General features: G+C 43.0%; 1 protein-coding gene across 2 annotated transcripts in view; it reads left to right on the top strand.

Annotated features, from left to right (window-relative positions):
• Positions 1-21,288, top strand: part of LOC139423099 (mediator complex subunit 13a) — a 112,490-nt gene that overhangs the window by 23,604 nt on the left and 67,598 nt on the right. For both annotated transcript variants that reach the window (XR_011635793.1, XM_071174748.1), the window contains exon 3: positions 4,211-4,379. Coding sequence is in view for 1 of the 2 variants with exons in the window: in XM_071174748.1 (XP_071030849.1) it covers positions 4,211-4,379 (169 nt within the window). In the remaining variant the exon portion in view is untranslated. The remainder of the gene's footprint in view (positions 1-4,210; positions 4,380-21,288) is intronic.

Here is a 21,288-nt window from a genome sequence, read left to right as displayed (position 1 = left end):
GGGCTAAGGAAAGGCATCTGAAAGAGGGGTAAAGGGGAGTTGAGGAATGGGGGGAGTTTTGTAGTAAATGGGAGGAGGGAGACTAGTGATATGAAGAACAAGGTCAAGCTCTCTCCAGGGTGGACAGACAGCTTTTTTCTTTTAGCATTGGGCAACCAAGTTAAAATGTCAGGCCTTTTTAGGTTTTTCTGGCGGCTGTTTACAAGTGCACCTGTGAAATGTAGCCGGCCCTCTACTTAAAGCCCTGAAAAATATATGAGCCCAGATCCTCTTAAACAAGCTGTTCAGCACTCACTGCTCTGCTTTGCCAAGGGCAAAATGGTTTATTTTACTGTTGCTATGGGGGGGGCAAAGAAATCACAGTTTAAATTCCTCTTTCAGAGGCAGAGAGACGCAATCAGCGATGTATATTTATGTCTGTGTAGACTTTCTCCTCACCTAACTAAACTCATCTGTCTCCACAATGTAGGCCTAACACATTTTCATTTACCTGAAGTTTATAGCTGCACAGTTTGGTAGCTAGCTCAGAACTGAGTCTCGTCACAATAAGGAACAACATCTTGTCAAATAAGATACAGGGGATCATGTCTCGTGGTCATGTGTGGTGTTTATTTCTCTGTGCTGCACGGTGCTGCACACAGGGACAGAGGTTTGCTGGAGACATGTTTGAAAGGAGCTTAAGTGCTCTAAGATGTCTAAGATGTCTCACAGTGGCTGTTAGTGAGATTAGCAGAGCATCCAGGCCACAGCCGCTCATGATCCAGAAACAAACCCCACTATCAAAGTCGGGTAGTAAAGACACCGCTAGCCTGCTCTGTTTGTGTGATGTTGCCAAATCCTATGGTCACTGTCAAGGCGACACAAACAGGTCCAGGACCAGGATAGGGAAACTGTGCTATCTTGTGTGGTATTCTATGCAGCATCAAGCAGGTGCCCTTGTTCTCTAAGTCATCACATGTCAATGACCATAGGAGTTGAACAGACAGAGGAAACCAATCAGAGACTAGGCTAAGACAGTACACCTGGAGCTTCTATCTATCTATCTATCTATCTATCTATCTATCTATCTATCTATCTATAGACACACCTACTCATTCCAGGGTTTTTCTTTATTTGTACTATTTTCTACATTGTAGAGTAATAGTGAAGACATCAAAACTATGAAATAACACATGGAATCATGTAGTAACCAAAAAGTGTTAAACAAATCAAAATATATTTTTATATTTGAGATTCTTCAAAGTAGCCACCCTTTGCCTTGATGAAATCTTTGCACACGCTTGACATTCTCTCAACCAGCTTCATGAGGTAGTCACCTGGAATGCATTTCAATTAACAGGTGTGCCTTGTTAAAAGTTAATTTGTAGAATTTCTTTCCTTCTTAATGCGTTTGAGTCAATCAGTTGTGTCGTGACAAGGTAGGGTTGGTATACAGAAGATAGCCCTATTTGGTAAAAGACCAAGTTCAAATTATGGGAAGAACATCTCAAATAAGCAAAGAGAAACAACAGTCCATCATTACTTTGAGATACAAAGGTCAGTCAATCAGAAACATTTCAAGAACTTTGAAAGTTTCTTCAAGTGCAGTGGCAATAACCATCAAGCACTATGATGAAACTGGCTCTCATGAGGACTGCCACAGGAAAGGAAGACCCAGAGTTACCTCTGCTGCAGAGGAAAAGTTAATTAGAGTTAACTGCACCTCAGATTGCAGCCCAAATATATGATTCACAGAGTTCAAGTAACTGACTCATCTCAACATCAACTGTTCAGAGGAGACTGCGTGAATCAGGCGTTCATGATCGAATAGCTGCGAAGAAACCACTACAAAAGGACACCAATAAGAAGAAGAGACTTGCTTGGGCCAAGAAACACGAGCAACGGACATTACACTTATGGAAATCTGTCCTTTGGTCTGATGAGTCCAAATCTCCAGGCTGTGTAAGGGCTATTTGACCAAGAAGCATAGTGATGGAGTGCTGCATCAGATGACCTTGCCTCCACAATCACCTGACCTCAACCCAATTGAGATGGTTTGGGAGGAGTTAGACCGCAGAGTGAAGAAAAAGTAGCCAACAAGTGCTCAGCGTATGTGGGAACTCCTTCAAGACTGTTGGAAAAGCATTCCTCGTGAAGCTGGTTGAGAGAATGCCAAGAGTGTGCAAAGCTGACATCAAGGCAAAAGTGGCTACTTTGAAGAATCTCAAATATAACATAGATTTTGATTTGTTTAATACTTTTTTGGTTATTACATGATTCCATATGTGTTATTTCATAGTTTTGATGTCTTCACTATTATTCAACATTGTAGAAAATAGTACAAATAAAGAAAAACCCTTGAATGAGCAGCTGTGTCCAAACTTTTGACTGGTACTGTATCTAGCCAGCCTGCAGCAGCACTTTCACCCGTCTAACTGGGTACAGACACACTTCAGGAATGAATGGAAACTTGTGGTGAAATGTAGCTGCTCTGTCTGTTTTCTGTGTGCTGCAGAGAATTACTTGCTTTGTGTTAAAAAATTGTTGTTAATGGCTTAAGGACAACAAAGTCAATGTATTGGAGTGGCCATCCAAAGCCCTTACCTCTATACTATAGAAAATTTGTGGGCAGAACTGAAAATTGGTGTGCGAGCAAGGAGGCCTAGAAACCTGACTCAGTTACACCAGCTCTGTCAGGAGGAATGGGCCAAAATTCACCCAACTTATTGTGGGAAGCTTGTGGAAGGCTACCCGAAACGTTTGACCCAAGTTAAACAATTTAAAGGCAATGCTACCAAATACTAATTGAGTGTATGTAAACTTATGACCCACTGGGAATGTGATGAAAGAAATAAAAGCTTAAATAAATAATTATCTCTACTATTATTCTGACATTTCACATTCTTAAAATAAAATGGTGATCCTAACTGACCTAAGACTTTTTACTTGGATTAAATGACAGGAATTGTGAAAATCTGAGTTTAAATGTATTTGGCTAAGGTGTACGCAAACTTCCGACTTCAACTGTATGTGTATGTTTGTATTCGGTGTGATTTTTTCAATATTTAAAATTAAATCATTTGATTTTTCCATTGTGTTGATGATGGGGCTTGATAATTGATTGTTTTTTCAAGATGAGTGATGAGAAGAGAATCGTCCAATCCATCGGCTATCTCACTCCACCCCCATATGCCATGTGTTGAAATATGCAGACAGGTGAATTCAAAGTATATTTACATTGTAATACTTCTGACAGCCATCTTTCTAGCTCTGCCCACAACTTCCCGGACTTGATAGCATTCCCAGAAAACATGGATTATTGAGTCATTTTTTGTTTTACACTAAAGACATGACTCTGCCGTTGTGCTGTTGAATTTGTGCATTTTGTCTCTTGTTTCATACTTGAACTTGTACTGGATTACGTGTACATTTTCGTTCATTGTAATTTCGTTAGTTATGCCCCAACTATCCCTACATCTGGTGTCTCTAACCCTGTCTCTCTCTCTCTCTCTCTCTCTCTCTCCGTCTATCTAACTGAGGATATACAGATTTGCATTGTGTTTTCTTTGCGTGAAAATAATTTCCCGGTTATAGTTGGTCTTTTCTCCTTGATTGCTTACGGTAAATATATGATTTTCAGATGTCAGTAAAAGATATGACTGACTATTTTGTTTCAAATCTATATTTTGAGATGCCAGGTACAATATGCTGCCCACTTGAAATAGTAGGCTTGTGATTTAGTATTATATAATATAATTATATAATAATTGTATTTTCAGTGCAGTGTACATAGTGTAACTGCAAGACATAGCTCACATCAACTTCCCTCCCTTTGCCTGTCTGGTCTTTTGATCCCCTTCACCTCTGCTAGGCATCTACTTTACACTTCTGTCTGCTGTTTTGGCACAGTCAGGATTCAGGAATTGTCTCATGTGTTGTTAGTGTAACATTAGCATTTCTTGTAAACCACTAAGTCTTGCCCGACTGAGTAAAACTGAAAAGATGGAGAGAAACGTTTGTGTGCATTAGGCCAATAAGTGAATTAATCATACATTAAGCCAATACAGGCGGGTTAAATTATTCAAATTCTTGGTAGTTTGTTCAACAGAAAAGTTAAACAGAGGAAATTGTAGCCAGTGTAGCTATATAAATTGTTTTATGCAGCTGAGCTGATTTACAAATTTGTTTAAAAAAAATGACTAACCCTGTCTTTCTCCGTCTGTCTATCTAGCTGAGGAGGACGGTGTGTGGGAGAGCGGCCTGTCCTATGAGTGCAGGACGCTCCTGTTCAAAGCCATCCACAACCTGCTGGAGCGCTGTCTCATGAACCGCAGCTTCGTACGCATTGGCAAGTGGTTCGTCAAGCCCTACGAGAAGGATGAGAAGCCCATTAATAAGAGGTAAGATGCTCCTACTCACTGCTCCAGTTCTCTTTTTCTTCCTTCCCCTCTCCCCAGTGTCGACAGTCCTCCAGTTCTCTCCTTCTTCCTTCCCCTCTCCCAGTGTCGACAGTCCTCCAGTTCTCTCCTTCTTCCTTCCCCTCTCCCAGTGTCGACAGTCCTCCAGTTCTCTCCTTCTTCCTTCCCCTCTCCCCAGTGTCGACAGTCCTCCAGTTCTCTCCTTCTTCCTTCCCCTCTCCCCAGTGTCGACAGTCCTCCAGTTCTCTCCTTCTTCCTTCCCCTCTCCCAGTGTCGACAGTCCTCCAGTTCTCTCCTTCTTCCTTCCCCTCTCCCAGTGTCGACAGTCCTCCAGTTCTCTCCTTCTTCCTTCCCCTCTCCCCAGTGTCGACAGTCCTCCAGTTCTCCTTATTCCTTCCCCTCTCCCAGTGTCGACAGTCCTCCAGTTCTCTCCTTCTTCCTTCCCCTCTCCCAGTGTCGACAGTCCTCCAGTTCTCTCCTTCTTCCTTCCCCTCTCCCAGTGTCGACAGTCCTCCAGTTCTCTCCTTCTTCCTTCCCCTCTCCCCAGTGTCGACAGTCCTCCAGTTCTCTCCTTCTTCCTTCCCCTCTCCCAGTGTCGACAGTCCTCCAGTTCTCTCCTTATTCCTTCCCCTCTCCCAGTGTCGACAGTCCTCCAGTTCTCTCCTTCTTCCTTCCCCTCTCCCCAGTATCGACAGTCCTCCAGTTCTCTCCTTCTTCCTTCCCCTCTCCCAGTGTCGACAGTCCTCCAGTTCTCTCCTTCTTCCTTCCCCTCTCCCCAGTGTCGACAGTCCTCCAGTTCTCTCCTTCTTCCTTCCCCTCTCCCCAGTGTCGACAGTCCTCCAGTTCTCTCCTTCTTCCTTCCCCTCTCCCAGTGTCGACAGTCCTCCAGTTATCTCCTTCTTCCTTCCCCTCTCCCCAGTGTTGACAGTCCTCCAGTTCTCTCCTTCTTCCTTCCCCTCTCCCCAGTGTCGACAGTCCTCCAGTTCTCTCCTTCTTCCTTCCCCTCTCCCCAGTATCGACAGTCCTCCAGTTCTCTCCTTCTTCCTTTCCCTCTCCCAGTGTCGACAGTCCTCCAGTTCTCTCCTTCTTCCTTCCCCTCTCCCCAGTGTCGACAGTCCTCCAGTTCTCTCCTTCTTCCTTCCCCTCTCCCAGTGTCGACAGTCCTCCAGTTCTCTCCTTCTTCCTTCCCCTCTCCCCAGTGTCGACAGTCCTCCAGTTCTCTCCTTCTTCCTTCCCCTCTCCCCAGTGTCGACAGTCCTCCAGTTCTCTCCTTCTTCCTTCCCCTCTCCCAGTGTCGACAGTCCTCCAGTTCTCTCCTTCTTCCTTCCCCTCTCCCCAGTGTTGACAGTCCTCCAGTTCTTTCCTTCTTCCTTCCCCTCTACCACTGGTGTTGTAGTAGCTCACTGAAGGATAGAATAAAGATCGATTGAATACATCTATTAATAGTTCAAGAACGTCTGATTTGTGCCTCATTTATACTTGGGTGCTGTGCTCTATTAATCAATCAGATAAGTACCCCTCTCTTATTACTCCCTTTCCAGGTAGATTTAGTCCTGAGCCCAATGCCCACTCTGTCCCCATAGAGAAGTGTGTTTTCTGCGTTGGTTAAATAAAGTTGTGAAGGTTTTGAATTGGAGAGCAGGGCTACAGACCCGTTCTTTCTACCCTGTTGGCTGTACTTCCTGGAAGTGTGTTGCCGAGACGCAGCAGTGACTGAGCCGTCCCCTCTATCTGGTGGGGAGGATTTGTCTCTGTCAGTGTCTGGCCTCTGATAAGCGAAGGAGGCACACAGCTGCTGAGGAGTAAACAACCGAGGTGGTGACACTTGGTGCTCCTCGCTACCCTAGTCAAAATATCTTGTAGGATTAGTGATTTTTTCAATAGAATCCTATAGGATTCTCACAATCCTTTAGGATTTTGTAACACCTCTATCAGAATCCTATTGGACTACTTTTTTCCTATTGGAAATAAAAAAGTGATCCTATAGGATTCTTGTAGTCCTATAGGATATTGTGTCACCTGTATCAGAATCCTATTGGAATCCTATTAGACTACTTGGATAAATAATGCCACTTAAATAATGTTTACATATCTTACATTAGTCATATCACATGTATATACTATATATTATACCATCTATCGCACCTTGCCTATGCTGCTCAGCCATCGCTCATCCATATAGTTACATGTGAATATTCTCATTCACCCCTTTAGATTTGTGTGTATTAGGTAGTTGTGTAATTGTTAGATTACTTGTTATATTACTGCACTGTCAGAACTAGAAGCACAAGCATTTCGCTACAATCGCATTAACATCTGCTAACCATGTGTATGTGACAAAAAATGGATTTAATTTGACTACTTTTTTCCTATTAGGAATTTAAAGTAATCCTATTGGACCCTTAAGACTGACTGATGAGGTTACCGCTAGCACAGGCTTGCAGTGTTAATTAACTACCAAGTTCAGTTCGCTGCCTGTGGTTGTGCATAGAATCTCTTTAGAACATTATTATTCTAATTGTTTTATCCTTCACTGTGCGTGAATGCAATAACTGTGAGTACAGTATTTGTTTCCTTGTGTTTTCTGACGAAGTTGTCAATGTTGTAGTCATATTTTTGTCATTGTGCAGGATTTTATGCGCTCGTTTTACATTTTTTATTTTTTTATTTTTTACAATATATCTATTGGATGCACTCTAGCTAAGAAACTACTGTTAGCCACATTTTGCCTGTCAGCTGACTAGCTAGCTAATTTGTAGCCATTTGTATCTCATTTTTTAGTCACTGTAATGTTATAGCAGATGAGAAATGTTTATCTTGTTTGTTTTTGCTAAATATACTTTATTGTAGGCAAGTCAAAACATTTTATTTTATTTTCTGGTTGATCATCAAAATAAATCAATCACATCATGTTTTTGGACTCATTCAGCAGGTCTTACCCAATTAAGTAGAATACGAATGGAAATGTATGTGGAAAATTACATTTATATATCTAAAACATAAGTAGAAAATTATGCTGTTACTGCTTCCCGTTGACAATACATTTTGATAAACACCCCAATGTCAAAACACAGTTTTGAAGTTTCCAAACTTATAATAAACAGTTTGTGATATATTGAAAACATAAACATAAAATGTACTACCTACACATACATGTGCTGTTGTTTCGACAAATAGCAATTAATCAGTCATATTGGGCTCCCGAGTGGCGCAGCGGTCTAAGGCACTGCATATCATTGCTAGAGGCGTCACTACAGACCCTGGTTAAATTCCAGGCTGTATCACAACTGGCCGTGATTGGTAGTCCCATAGGGGGGTGCACAATTGGCCCAGCGTCGTCTGGGTTAGGGTTTGGCCAGGGGTAGGCCGTCATTGTAAATAAGAATTTGTTCTTAACTGGACTAGCCTAGTTAAATAAATAATTCAATAACTAAATATTGGTAAGGGGGGAGTCAGGTTGTAGGCACAGCTGAAACTAACACAACTCAAAACCACATGGAAACTGGAAATATCTGCTGAAGACAACAAGCTACATTTTGGAATGATTCATTTTGATTTGGGGGTCGCTGAAATAGAAACCCTTTTTTGTCAATCACTCATATTGATATCACGTTGAAATCTATAGAATGAGAGGGGGAGCCGGGTTACAAGTCCTGTTCAAACTGACCTTACTGAACAAAAACACAGACTCTTGGAATAATATGTACAGAACCAGTCAAAAGTTTGCAAACACCTACCAAGGGTTTCTCTTTATTTGTACTATTTTCAACATTGTAGAATAATAGTGAAGACATCAACACAATGAAATAACACATGGAATCATGTAGTAACCAAAACAGTGTTAAACAAATGTAAATATTTTATATTTGAGATTCTTCAAAGTAGCCACACTTTGCCTTGATGACAGCTTTGCACACTCTTGGCATTCTCTCAACCAGCTTCCCCTGGAATGATTTTCCAACACTCTTGAAGGAGTTCACACAACACATATGCTCAGCACTTGTTGGCTGCTTTTTCCTTCACTCTGCGGTCCATCTCATCGCAAACCATCTCAATTGGGTTGTAGTCGGTTGATTGTGGAAGCCAGGTCATCTGATGCAGCACTCCATCACTCTGCTTCTTGGTCAAATAGCCCTTACACAGCCTGGAGGTGTGGTGGGTCATTGTCCTGTTGAAAAACAAATGATAGTCCCACTAAGCGCAAATCAAAACAAAATCTCTAATTTGGACTCATCAGACCAAAGGACAGATTTCCACCAGTCTAAAGTTCATTGCTCGTGTTTCTTGGCCCCAGCAAGTCTCTTATTCTTATTGGTGTGTCCTTTAGTAGTGGTATCTTTGCAGGAATTGGACCATGAAAGCCTAATTCACGCAGTCTCCTCTGGACAGTTGATGTTGAGATGTGTCTGTTACTTGAACTCTGTGAAGCATTTATTTGGGCTGCAGTCTGAGATTCAGTTACTCTAATTAACTTATCCTCTGCAGCAGAGGTAACTCTGGGTCTTCCTTTCCTGTGGCGGTCCTCATGAGAGCTAGTTTCATCATAGCGCTTGATGGTTATTGCCACTGCACTTGAAGAAACTTTCAAAGTCCTTAAAATTTTCCAGATTGACTGACCTTTGTATCTCAAAGTAATGATGGACTGTTGTTTCTCTTTGCTTATTTGAGCTGTTCTTCCCATAATATGGACTTGGTCTTTTACCAAATAGGGATATCTTCTGTATACCAACCCTACCTTGTCACGACACAACTGATTGACTCAAACGCATTAAGAAGGAAATACATTCCACAAATTAACTTTTAACAAGGCACACTTGTTAATTGAAATGCATTTCAGGTGAATACCTCATGAAGCTGGTTGAGAGAATGTCAAGCGTGTGCAAAGATTTCATCAAGGCAAAGGGTGGCTACTTTGAAGAATCTCAAATTTTGAATATATTGTAATTTGTTTTAACATTTGTTTTGGTTACTACATGATTCCATGTGTTATTTCATAGTTTTGATGTCTTCAGTATTATTCTACAGTGTAGAAAATAGTAAAATGAAGAAAAATCCTTGAATAAGTAGGTGTGTCCAAACTTTTGACTGGTACTCTATATCACTGGTTAGAGGACAACTTGTAGAATAATTTTGGATTGTTGCATTTTGTTTCAAGTGGGTTGCCGACGCAGAAAGTTAAACACAACACTACTTTGTTAATCACTCATGTCGGTCTCAATTTGAAATCAATCAAGGCTGTTGAAACAGGGAGGAAAACAAATCAGTTGCTTTGTTGTTTAATTTCAACAAATCAAGACCAGCTATAGGATATCAACAGGGACAAGTGTTGGCTGTTATTTGAGCGACTTTTATACAGAAAGCACCCTGAATTTTAACCTGCCATTTGACTTTTAAAATGATAGAATTCTGAAGTCCTAAAACCGCCGATGCGTATGACAAATCCATTAATATTGATCGGTTTAAAGCATTCGATTGTGTCTACAGACCCCAAACCAATCCAGATATAGCATGCATCGGTCGTTAATGACAACTGACGCTTCCTCTCCGTCTGTCCCGAACTGCATGTAACTGTGTTGACAGTCAATGATCTGCAAGTCATTTTGAATGCGGAGCCAACCCCCCAGGCAATATCAGTAGCCTAGTGAAACTGCGCACTGTACCCAGCATCGATATTCAGGTAGGCGGCCTGAATATCGCTTATGTATTTCTGAGTTGAAGCAGATTAAATAACAGCCTAATGAGAGAAATGGCAGTCAGTGTGTTGTGGTGAGCAGCCCAGAGCAGGGATTGAAAGGCAAATGAGGAATGATTGATAAGAGACCCTAACTAACTAGCTAGGGGAGACAGGAGCTCTGTTCCGGCTCAACGTGGTGTCACAGTGCAGTCATCCCATGGCATTGTGTGTTTTTGTTTTTGTACTAGCTAAATGTCTCACATGTTGTTGCCAGAAACCCCAGGAAAGCAGTCGGGTGACAGGCAGGCAGCACTGTGAAAGCTGAGAGCTACTGGCTAGCTGGCTGGTTAGGGCCACAGGATGGTGGTGCTTGGTTCTATGGTTAGTTGTTTCACACCCATTCAGTGCTGCTGTGGTAACATCCATAGTTTATTATCTGATGCTTGTTTTGATTTTCATTTGATGGCTGTTGATGATCACATCAGAGGTTCCATCCCAGACAGCCTTTTTAAAGCCCCTGAAATATCCCCTCTTTCAAAAAGCACAAAGTTTTAATTGCTTGTATGGGAACACAATGGCTTAATTTCATATAACTAATAATCATACTAATACCCTTAGTCTAGTGTGGTGGCCACACGGCAGCCCTGCTCTCTCTCTATTTCTGCTGGCTGAGAAGACCCAGGCCCCAGTCGAGGAAAAGGAACAATGAGGTTTCCTCAGTCAGCCCTGGAATTCACAGCCAGCCAAGCCAAGCCCTCTCTCTCTCCAGTCTCCACTCCCTGTGCTACACAGAGACGGGGACAGGGTATAAATAGATCTACAGCTACCAAGAAAGAAACCAGCCATGTTCTCCTTAGGATGTTGTTGTTGTTCTTCACTCAGGACTTTGTTCCTCTTCCGGCCAGGCCGCCGCGGAGGCCGGGGTTGTATTCATTAGACACCAAACGGAATAAACAGAACTGGAACAGGGAGGGACTACAGTGCCTTGCGAAAGTATTCGGCCCCCTTGAACTTTGCGACCTTTTGCCACATTTCAGGCTTCAAACATAAAGATATAAAACTGTATTTTTTTGTGAAGAATCAACAACAAGTGGGACACAATCATGAAGTGGAACGACATTTATTGGATATTTCAAACTTTTTTAACAAATCAAAAACTGAAAAATTGGGCGTGCAAAATTATTCAGCCCCCTTAAGTTAATACTTTGTAGCGCCACCAATTGCTGCGATTACAGCTGTAAGTCGCTTGGGGTATGTCTCTATCAGTTTTGCACATCGAGAGACTACATTTTTTTCCCATTCCTCCTTGCAAAATAGCTCGAGCTCAGTGAGGTTGGATGGAGAGCATTTGTGAACAGCAGTTTTCAGTTCTTTCCACAGATTCTCGATTGGATTCAGGTCTGGACTTTGACTTGGCCATTCTAACACCTGGATATGTTTATTTTTGAACCATTCCATTGTAGATTTTGCTTTATGTTTTGGATCCTTGTCTTGTTGGAAAACAAATCTCCGTCCCAGTCTCAGGTCTTTTGCAGACTCCATCAGGTTTTCTTCCAGAATGGTCCTGTATTTGGCTCCATCCATCTTCCCATCAATTTTAACCATCTTCCCTGTCCCTGCTGAAGAAAAGCAGGCCCAAACCATGATGCTGCCACCACCATGTTTGACATTGGGGATGGTGTGTTCAGGGTGATGAGCTGTGTTGCTTTTACGCCAAACATAACGTTTTGCATTGTTGCCAAAAAGTTCAATTTTGGTTTCATCTGACCAGAGCACCTTCTTCCACATGTTTGGTGTGTCTCCCAGGTGGCTTGTGGCAAACTTTAAACAACACTTTTTATGGATATCTTTAAGAAATGGCTTTCTTCTTGCCACTCTTCCATAAAGGCCAGATTTGTGCAATATACGACTGATTGTTGTCCTATGGACAGAGTCTCCCTCCTCAGCTGTAGATCTCTGCAGTTCATCCAGAGTGATCATGGGCCTCTTGGCTGCATCTCTGATCAGTCTTCTCCTTGTATGAGCTGAAAGTTTAGAGGGACGGCCAGGTCTTGGTAGATTTGCAGTGGTCTGATACTCCTTCCATTTCAATATTATCGCTTGCATAGTGCTCCTTGGGATGTTTAAAGCTTGGGAAATCTTTTTGTATCCAAATCCGTCTTTAAACTTCTTCACAACAGTATCTCGGACCTGCCTGGTGTGTTCCTTGTTCTTCATGATGCTCTCTGCGCTTTTAACGGACCTCTGAGACTATCCCTGTGCAGGTGCATTTATACGGAGACTTGATTACACACAGGTGGATTGTATTTATCATCATTAGTCATTTAGGTCAACATTGGATCATTCAGAGATCCTCACTAAACTTCTGGAGAGAGTTTGCTGCACTGAAAGTAAAGGGGCTGAATAATTTTGCACGCCCAATCTTTCAGTTTTTGATTTGTTAAAAAAGTTTGAAATATCCAATAAATGTCGTTCCACTTCATGATTGTGTCCCACTTGTTGTTGATTCTTCACAAAAAAATACAGTTTTATATCTTTATGTTTGAAGCCTGAAATGTGGCAAAAGGTCGCAAAGTTCAAGGGGGCCGAATACTTTCGCAAGGCACTGTACCTTGACTTGTCCAATAAGAATCGCTGGTTTTCGCTTTCCGTTTGAAAATGATTCAATAGCAGGTTAGCGTTTTTTGTCATGAATCTTGTTCTGGAGGCAGCTCTGCAGAGAGGTCACTAGCTGGCACAGCCACAGTCATGAAATCAGATTTTAACCTTAACCTTAACCACACTGCTAACCATAATGCCATCGCTGCAACTCCCCAACAGGCTTGGGTAATGCGAAGGTCGAGTCATGCGTCCTCCAAAACATCACCCACCAAACCACCCTTCTTAACACCCGCCCGCTTAATCCAGAAGCCAGCCGCACCAATGTGTCGGAGGAAACACCGCTCAACTGACGACTGCTGTTAGCCTGCAGGTGCCCGGCCCGCCACAAGGAGTCGCTAGAGCACAATGAGTCAAGTAAAGCCCTCCCCCGACCAAACCCTCCTCTCCCGATCGACACTGGGCCAATTGTGTGCCGCCCTATGGGACTCCCGGTCATGGCCGGTTATGACACAGCCTGGGATCGAACCCCTGCGATGCAGTGCCTTAGACCGCTGAGCCACTCGGGAGGCCGCCCATGGTGTTTTAATGTTGTGCCCGGTCAGAACAGCTCGTCTATCTGGGGGATAATGTTCTTAAAGAGGTGGTCTTGTACAGTTTTTAACTACACTTCAAGTCGCTTATTATCTTTTCTATTTAAGAGAGATGTTAGTCTGTTAGGTACACACAGTGCTTAGCTGCTGCTCAGGTTAGTGTTAAGACAGAGAGAAGGAGCTCTTTGCTTTACCTCCCCAGTGGCCAGCTCCAAGTCTCCCAGCTCTGTGGGTTTTTCACCATGGAGCCATTTAGGTTTGTCCCAGAGGAGCCACCGTAGAGGGCTGTTTTTCCCCCAGGGAACCTCCATCCACCAGGGTGGCGATACCTTTCATCTTGTCACACACTTTGCATCATTTCCAATCATAATATCCCACTGCCCCAGTGGGTCATAGAAGTGAGATTACTTTTCTGTTCTCCTAACAACTGGTCCAGGAATGGCTGAGTTTGTTCACTCCTAATTGAATGCAGCCTGACTGTCATAGGTGTCAACTTATCCTAGATCAGTGCATAAATGGTAGACAAGGCAGTCTGAGTGTTGTTTACCATCTCCTGTGCTCTGTGATAGTTAGGTAAGAGTGTTTATTCAGTCTTCCACTTGTGTTGAATACAAATAAACTATTTTCTCAGATGACCTGGGTAAACCTGTTAGAGTAGTAGGCCATGCCATGCTGTCGTCACGCTGACCGTGCTGCAATTTAAAGTCACACTCTCCCAGTCACTATAATTATCTAACATCTTACGCAAAGCAGGCTGTCACTGACTGCAAAGTCACGCTTTCACTCTATGGGGACTTCCTCTTTTTCGTCTCACTGTCAGACAAGATGCTACAGCTGCAAACGTGTGGCACAGCATTTAGCCTATTGCTCGCACACACTTTCAAATGTGGTTGTGCTGCGGTCCTGTAAGTAGAGAAAAGTCAACATGTCGGCCACTGCTGTCACTAAGTTGCCTCAGCCAGGTCAGTCAGACCAATAGTAAACCCTTAGAGGAAGTGTGTGTTGCAGTGTGTTGCGTAGTGCAATTCTCAGGTCATTGATACCCACTAATCATCAGACAACTCTCAGCTCAAGTCCTCCCAACTGCTGTTGCTATGTTCTCTATTTAGCCTGTCACTCCTCAGCTCCCCCCTGTTACGCCTGAGTGGCGTCACCTAGGACTCTCATTGGACGCCTGTGTTGCCATTCGTCTGTGTTCGTAACCCAAAACCCAAACCTCAGCTCGTTTGAAATGCTTCCATCACATCTCCAGCTCTTTCACACGCTAATACACAGTGCACCCCCCCCCCCCCTCCTTCTCTCTCATTCTATCTCAGCTTTGCTTCTCTCACTCTCCCACACCCTCTTTTTCTGTCTGTGTTAGTGGTTGATTTTATGTGACCTCCCACTTGAAGAATGTATACAGTAGATTCCAGCAGCTCTGGGTTGCTTTGTGTTGTCTGTCAGTTCCAGACATGAGACAGGGAGAGAGTGTGTTCCAGGACCTGTTTTGGTCTGTAAACCTGGTCTGGATTACCCGCAGGCACCTCTACTCTGCTCCTGGAATGTGTTTGAGAGAGGGAGAGCAATGCTGCACTGTCTGTTGAGGCAGGGCAGGGGGAAGCAACGGAAGCCATTTGAAAGGGAGGGAGAGTGAGAGAGTGAGGGAAGGAGAGGAAGGGAGAGAACCTCCTCGTTGTCATGGCAGCAGGGAGATGCACCCCGGGATGGGTAACGCGTGTTTCCAAGGAGAAGGAGGATGCCTGTCCTCTATTGGTCAGCTTCAAAGAGACTTGTTTATGTTTTGTTGATCCAGGACCTAATTGGTCACATTTTCAAAGAGCTCAGAAACTCCCTTTTAAGACACGTCAACTCCTAGCCCATGTTCAATAATATTTATACAAATTGCTTGATATGTTGCTAGATTTCGCTTGATAATTCCGCCTTGATCTCAGCATATCCTTTTGAACATAGTGTTCAATAAATTGACTAAATGACACATGAAGGCGTTGACATTCAGTTTATTCTGGCTTCTGTTATATTTATAGCAGATTGATGTAACAGCTCGCCTGACTGGCAATGAGTTAATGCAATGCAGTGTGTTATGCATTGGAGCATATGCCTGTGTCCCTTTCTGCGTAGCGTGTGTTAGAGCTAGGCGACATGGACAGATATCCATATTGCCATAAATTGACCCAGCGATACATTATTTTGCCGGGAGTTGCTAGAGCTGGGTGAGTTGCTGGAGCTGGGTGAGTTGCTAGAGCTGGGTGAGTTGCTGGAGCTGGGTGAGTTGCTGGAGCTGGGTGAGTTGCTAGAGCTGGGTGAGTTGCTGGAGCTGGGTGAGTTGCTGGAGCTGGGTGAGCTGCTAGAGCTGGGTGAGTTGCTGGAGCTGGGTGAGTTGCTAGAGCTGGGTGAGTTGCCGGAGCTGGGTGAGTTGCCAGAGCTGGGTGAGTTGCCGGAGCTGGGTGAGTTGCTAGAGCTGGGTGAGCTGCTACAGCTGGGTGAGTTGCTGGAGCTGGGTGAGTTGCTGGAGTTGGGTGAGTTGCTAGAGCTGGGTGAGTTGCTAGAGCTGGGTGAGCTGCTAGAGCTGGGTGAGTTGCTAGAGATGGGTGAGCTGCTAGAGCTGGGTGAGTTGCTAGAGCTGGGTGAGTTGCTAGAGCTGGGTGAGCTGCTAGAGCTGGGTGAGCTGCTAGAGCTGGGTGAGTTGCTAGAGCTGGGTGAGTTGCTAGAGCTGGGTGAGTTGCTAGAGCTGGGTGAGCTGCTAGAGCTGGGTGAGCTGCTAGAGCTGGGTGAGCTGCTAGAGCTGGGTGAGTTGCTGGAGCTGGGTGAGCTGCTAGAGCTGGGTGAGCTGTTAGAGCTGGGTGAGCTGCTAGAGCTGAGTGAGTTGGTAGAGCTGGGTGAGTTGCTAGAGCTGGGTGAGCTGCTAGAGCTGGGTGAGCTGCTAGAGCTGGGTGAGTTGCTAGAGCTGGGTGAGTTGCTAGAGCTGGGTGAGCTGCTAGAGCTGGGTGAGCTGCTAGAGCTGGGTGAGTTGCTAGAGCTGGGTGAGCTGCTAGAGCTGGGTGAGCTGCTAGAGCTGGGTGAGCTGCTAGAGCTGGGTGAGTCGCTAGAGCTGGGTGATATGGGAAAAAAAGACATATTGTGATAAATGTTGGTATTTTGCTCAATAACAATAAATAGGCCTACACCGATATATATATATATACTTTTTGAATGGACAATTACTTTACATTAGTCATATGAACAAAAATATCTAGTGGCAAGACAACTGAGATGATAGCTTGTGATTAAAACATGAAGCTATTTCATCTAACATATCCAGGGGATGTATGATTGATATTTTGATGTCCTACCTGTCAAAATAGGATCCAGAATGATCAGATATATTTTTGTCTCTTCAGAGAATTTGCCATCATCTTTGTGCTTGTTGGACTATAGGCTACATTACTCACCACCCGAAGTGGGAATTCACAACACTTAGCTAGATTGCTAACTCTAAATATGATATTGTTGCTAGATAGATTAATAAATTAGCCTACATTGCCATCAGTAAATGTAGGCTAATGTCCCAGAAAAACATTACATTGCTAGGCTAGTTGATGTAGGCTAATGTCCTAGAAAAACGTTCCATTGCTAGGCTAGTTGATGTAGGCTCATTCACTGCAGATAGAGAACCATACTGCAGCCTAGTCCAGTTGTAAAGTGGTGCCATGAAGTCAATGTTAAGAGGTGAGAAATAAATGATATACTCACAGAAAGCTGTGACTCTCTTCTCTGTAACGAGAACAACAGTAGTTGCTTTGAAAACTGCCTTTTTCCTCGCATTGCATTTTGAACAACGGTCACATGCTTGTTCTTCTCAGAATGCATCCCTCTTCTGGCTGCACAGTGGGGTACGGGAGTGAGAGTGGCTCGCTCACACATCAGCAAACAGCGAAACAGGGACATGCAGATACTTTCATAGCATGAATCAACATAATGCATAGACTTACTGTTGACCAAATAATGGTTTTAGAATAATCTACAGGAACGTTGTGTAGCTAAATTAAAGAAAGTTCTTCAGTAAAAGGAAGGCAATGTCAGTGTTGGTAATTTTTGGTTTATTGTCCCAGTTTTAGCACGTGTGTTATGCCTGGGTCGTACAGTCCTCTTTGCTTGCTCTCCCCCTCCTTCCCCCTCTCTTTCTCTTGCTCTTATTCTCTCCCCCTCCTCTCTCCCTCTCAGATGGAGGTAGGGAGGTGAGGGAGACTCCTTCTGTCCTGTGCTGTGGAGGGCGGAAGCAGGGAGCAGCACTGCGTTAAGTAGGACAGTGCAGGATAAAGACACACACACACTGCCTCCAGTCTGGGGCTAAAGCGCTACATTTATACCCTCATCCCAACACGCATGTGCAGATACAGACACACACATATACACACACTCACAGGCAGATAAACACACGTTTACATAGATAACACAATACCAAACACACATGTTTACATAGATAACACAATACCAAACACACATGTTTACATAGATAACACAATACCAAACACACATGTTTACATAGATAACACAATGCCAAACACACATGTTTACATAGATAACACAATGCCAAACACACATGTTTACATAGACAACACAATACCAAACACACATGTTTACATAGACAACACAATACCAAACACTCATGTTTACATAGACAACACAATACCAAACACACATGTTTACACAGACAACACAATGCCAAACACACATCTTTCCATCGACAACACAATACCAAACACACATGTTTACACAGACAACACAATGCCAAACACACATGTTTACATAGACAACACAATACCAAACACACATGTTTACATAGACAACACAATACCAAACACACATGTTTACATAGACAACACAATACCAAACACACATGTTTACATAGATAACACAATGCCAAACACACATGTTTACATAGACAACACAATGCCAAACACACATGTTTACATAGACAACACAATACCAAACACACATGTTTACATAGACAACACAATACCAAACACACATGTTTACATAGACAACACAATACCAAACACACATGTTTACATAGACAACACAATGCCAAACACACATGTTTACATAGACAACACAATACCAAACACACATGTTTACATAGACAACACAATACCAAACACACATGTTTACATAGATAACACAATACCAAACACACATGTTTACATAGACAACACAATACCAAACACACATGTTTACATAGACAACACAATACCAAACACACATGTTTACATAGACAACACAATACCAAACACACATGTTTACATAGACAACACAATACCAAACACACATGTTTACATAGACAACACAATACCAAACACACATGTTTACATAGACAACACAATACCAAACACACATGTTTACATAGACAACACAATACCAAACACACATGTTTACATAGACAACACAATACCAAACACACATGTTTACATAGATAACACAATACCAAACACACATGTTTACATAGATAACACAATACCAAACACACATGTTTACATAGATAACACAATACCAAACACACATGTTTACATAGACAACACAATGCCAAACACACATGTTTACATAGACAACACAATGCCAAACACACATGTTTACATAGACAACACAATACCAAACACACATGTTTACATAGATAACACAATACCAAACACACATGTTTACATAGATAACACAATACCAAACACTCATGTTTACATAGATAACACAATGCCAAACACACATGTTTACATAGACAACACAATGCCAAACACACATGTTTACATAGACAACACAATACCAAACACACATGTTTACATAGATAACACAATACCAAACACACATGTTTACATAGATAACACAATACCAAACACACATGTTTACATAGACAACACAATGCCAAACACACATGTTTACATAGACAACACAATGCCAAACACACATGTTTACATAGACAACACAATACCAAACACACATGTTTACATAGACAACACAATACCAAACACACATGTTTACATAGACAACACAATACCAAACACACATGTTTACATAGATAACACAATACCAAACACACATGTTTACATAGACAACACAATACCAAACACACATGTTTACATAGACAACACAATACCAAACACACATGTTTACATAGACAACACAATACCAAACACACATGTTTACATAGACAACACAATACCAAACACACATGTTTACATAGACAACACAATACCAAACACACATGTTTACATAGACAACACAATACCAAACACACATGTTTACATAGACAACACAATACCAAACACACATGTTTACATAGACAACACAATACCAAACACACATGTTTACATAGACAACACAATACCAAACACACATGTTTACATAGACAACACAATACCAAACACACATGTTTACATAGACAACACAATACCAAACACACATGTTTACATAGACAACACAATACCAAACACACATGTTTACATAGACAACACAATACCAAACACTCATGTTTACATAGACAACACAATACCAAACACTCATGTTTACATAGACAACACAATACCAAACACACATGTTTACAGCACGTTAGGATTTAGATTAATATCACTTTATTGGGCAATTAGGTCCAACCAAAATTTGACTTCCGCTTTTAACCCAACCCCTCTGAAAGACACACATACATACACATACATATGCCATTTTTTATTAACACACACACTCACACTCAACACTCACACTCATCAACGCATCCCGTGCTTGCACCCAAGTAGTCTCTATAGCTACAGGAATTCCTGTGAGACCAGCAGTGTTGGACCATGTAACCAGGTGACAGGTAGGGAGACAGATCCGTGGATGGATCATGTCGCCTCCCATCAGAACAGAGAGAGGCTACACCATTCATGTATCGTCTACCTCCTATTCTCTCCATCTCCTTCCCTCCTCTCCTCTGCCTGCTCCTAGCCCCACCAGGCTCCCCTCCCATTCCATCCATCCGTCTCTCCTCTTCTCACTCTGAGGAAGTCGTCAAAGTTAATCTGTCAGGCCCCCCACCCTCCCTTCGTTCTCAGTGTGTGTGTGTGTGTGTGTTTCCTCTGAATTAGCTTTAGTCCAGGCAGTGGTCAGTAAATGTATGTTGCTTCTTCCAAGCAAATCCTTACTCATTAACCCCCCCCCCCCCCCTCCCTCCCTCCCTGGCTATGGAACACAAGGAACTGGTGACAAAAATGAACTGAGGATTTGCGGAAGCTCTGCGGAAGCTTCCTTTTCCTTTGCCCTGGGAGTGCTGTGTGTGTGTGTGTGTGTGTGTGTGTGTGTGTGTGTGTGTGTGTGTGTGTGTGTGTGTGTGTGTGTGTGTGTGTGTGTGTGTGCGCGTGCGTGCGTGCATGCGCGAAATGGAGACAGAAAGTGTGTGTGTATGTGTTTGTTTTGGGGTGTGTATGTTTTGTGGTGCTTGTGAGCCAAAGACAAGGTGTCTGAGAAGTGGCAGACGTGACCTGGCCATTCATTAAACAGTGCCGTCTGTCTGGGGACAATTCTAGTATCGACCATCCTCTATAAGACACAGACAACATCAACCCTTCTCTCCTCCATAGGGATACATACACACGACCTCATCTAGGCAGAGACCATAGAAAGACACAAGGACACCCCTGTATTTTTACATTTGTATTATTTATTCATTCACAAAAATTCACAAGAGTGATTGATAAATGATTTTAGTCCGGAAGTATCATCTTTTTCCATGTATGCTCCAACACAAAGCAGTAGACCTGTCCCAGTCTTGTAATACTAGGGCAGATACAGCCGCTGTCTCCCTCATACTTCTAGCACCCTTATTCAGTGCAGTTTGGGACTGTTTCTCTCTCCCTGATACATCTGGGGTGAATTGGATTTCTCTGGTTTCAAATTCTCCTGTAGTGTCTTTCTCTTGCACTCTCTCTCTCCCCCTCCCTCTCTCTCCAGCTCTCTCCCTCCCTCTCTCTCCAGCTCTCTCCCTCCCTCTCTCCAGCTCTCTCCCTCCCTCTCTCTCCAGCTC

Source organism: Oncorhynchus clarkii, chromosome 12 (genome assembly GCF_045791955.1).
Source record: "Oncorhynchus clarkii lewisi isolate Uvic-CL-2024 chromosome 12, UVic_Ocla_1.0, whole genome shotgun sequence".
Classification (NCBI taxonomy): domain Eukaryota; kingdom Metazoa; phylum Chordata; class Actinopteri; order Salmoniformes; family Salmonidae; genus Oncorhynchus; species Oncorhynchus clarkii.
This window is presented reverse-complemented; position numbering and strand designations above follow the sequence as displayed.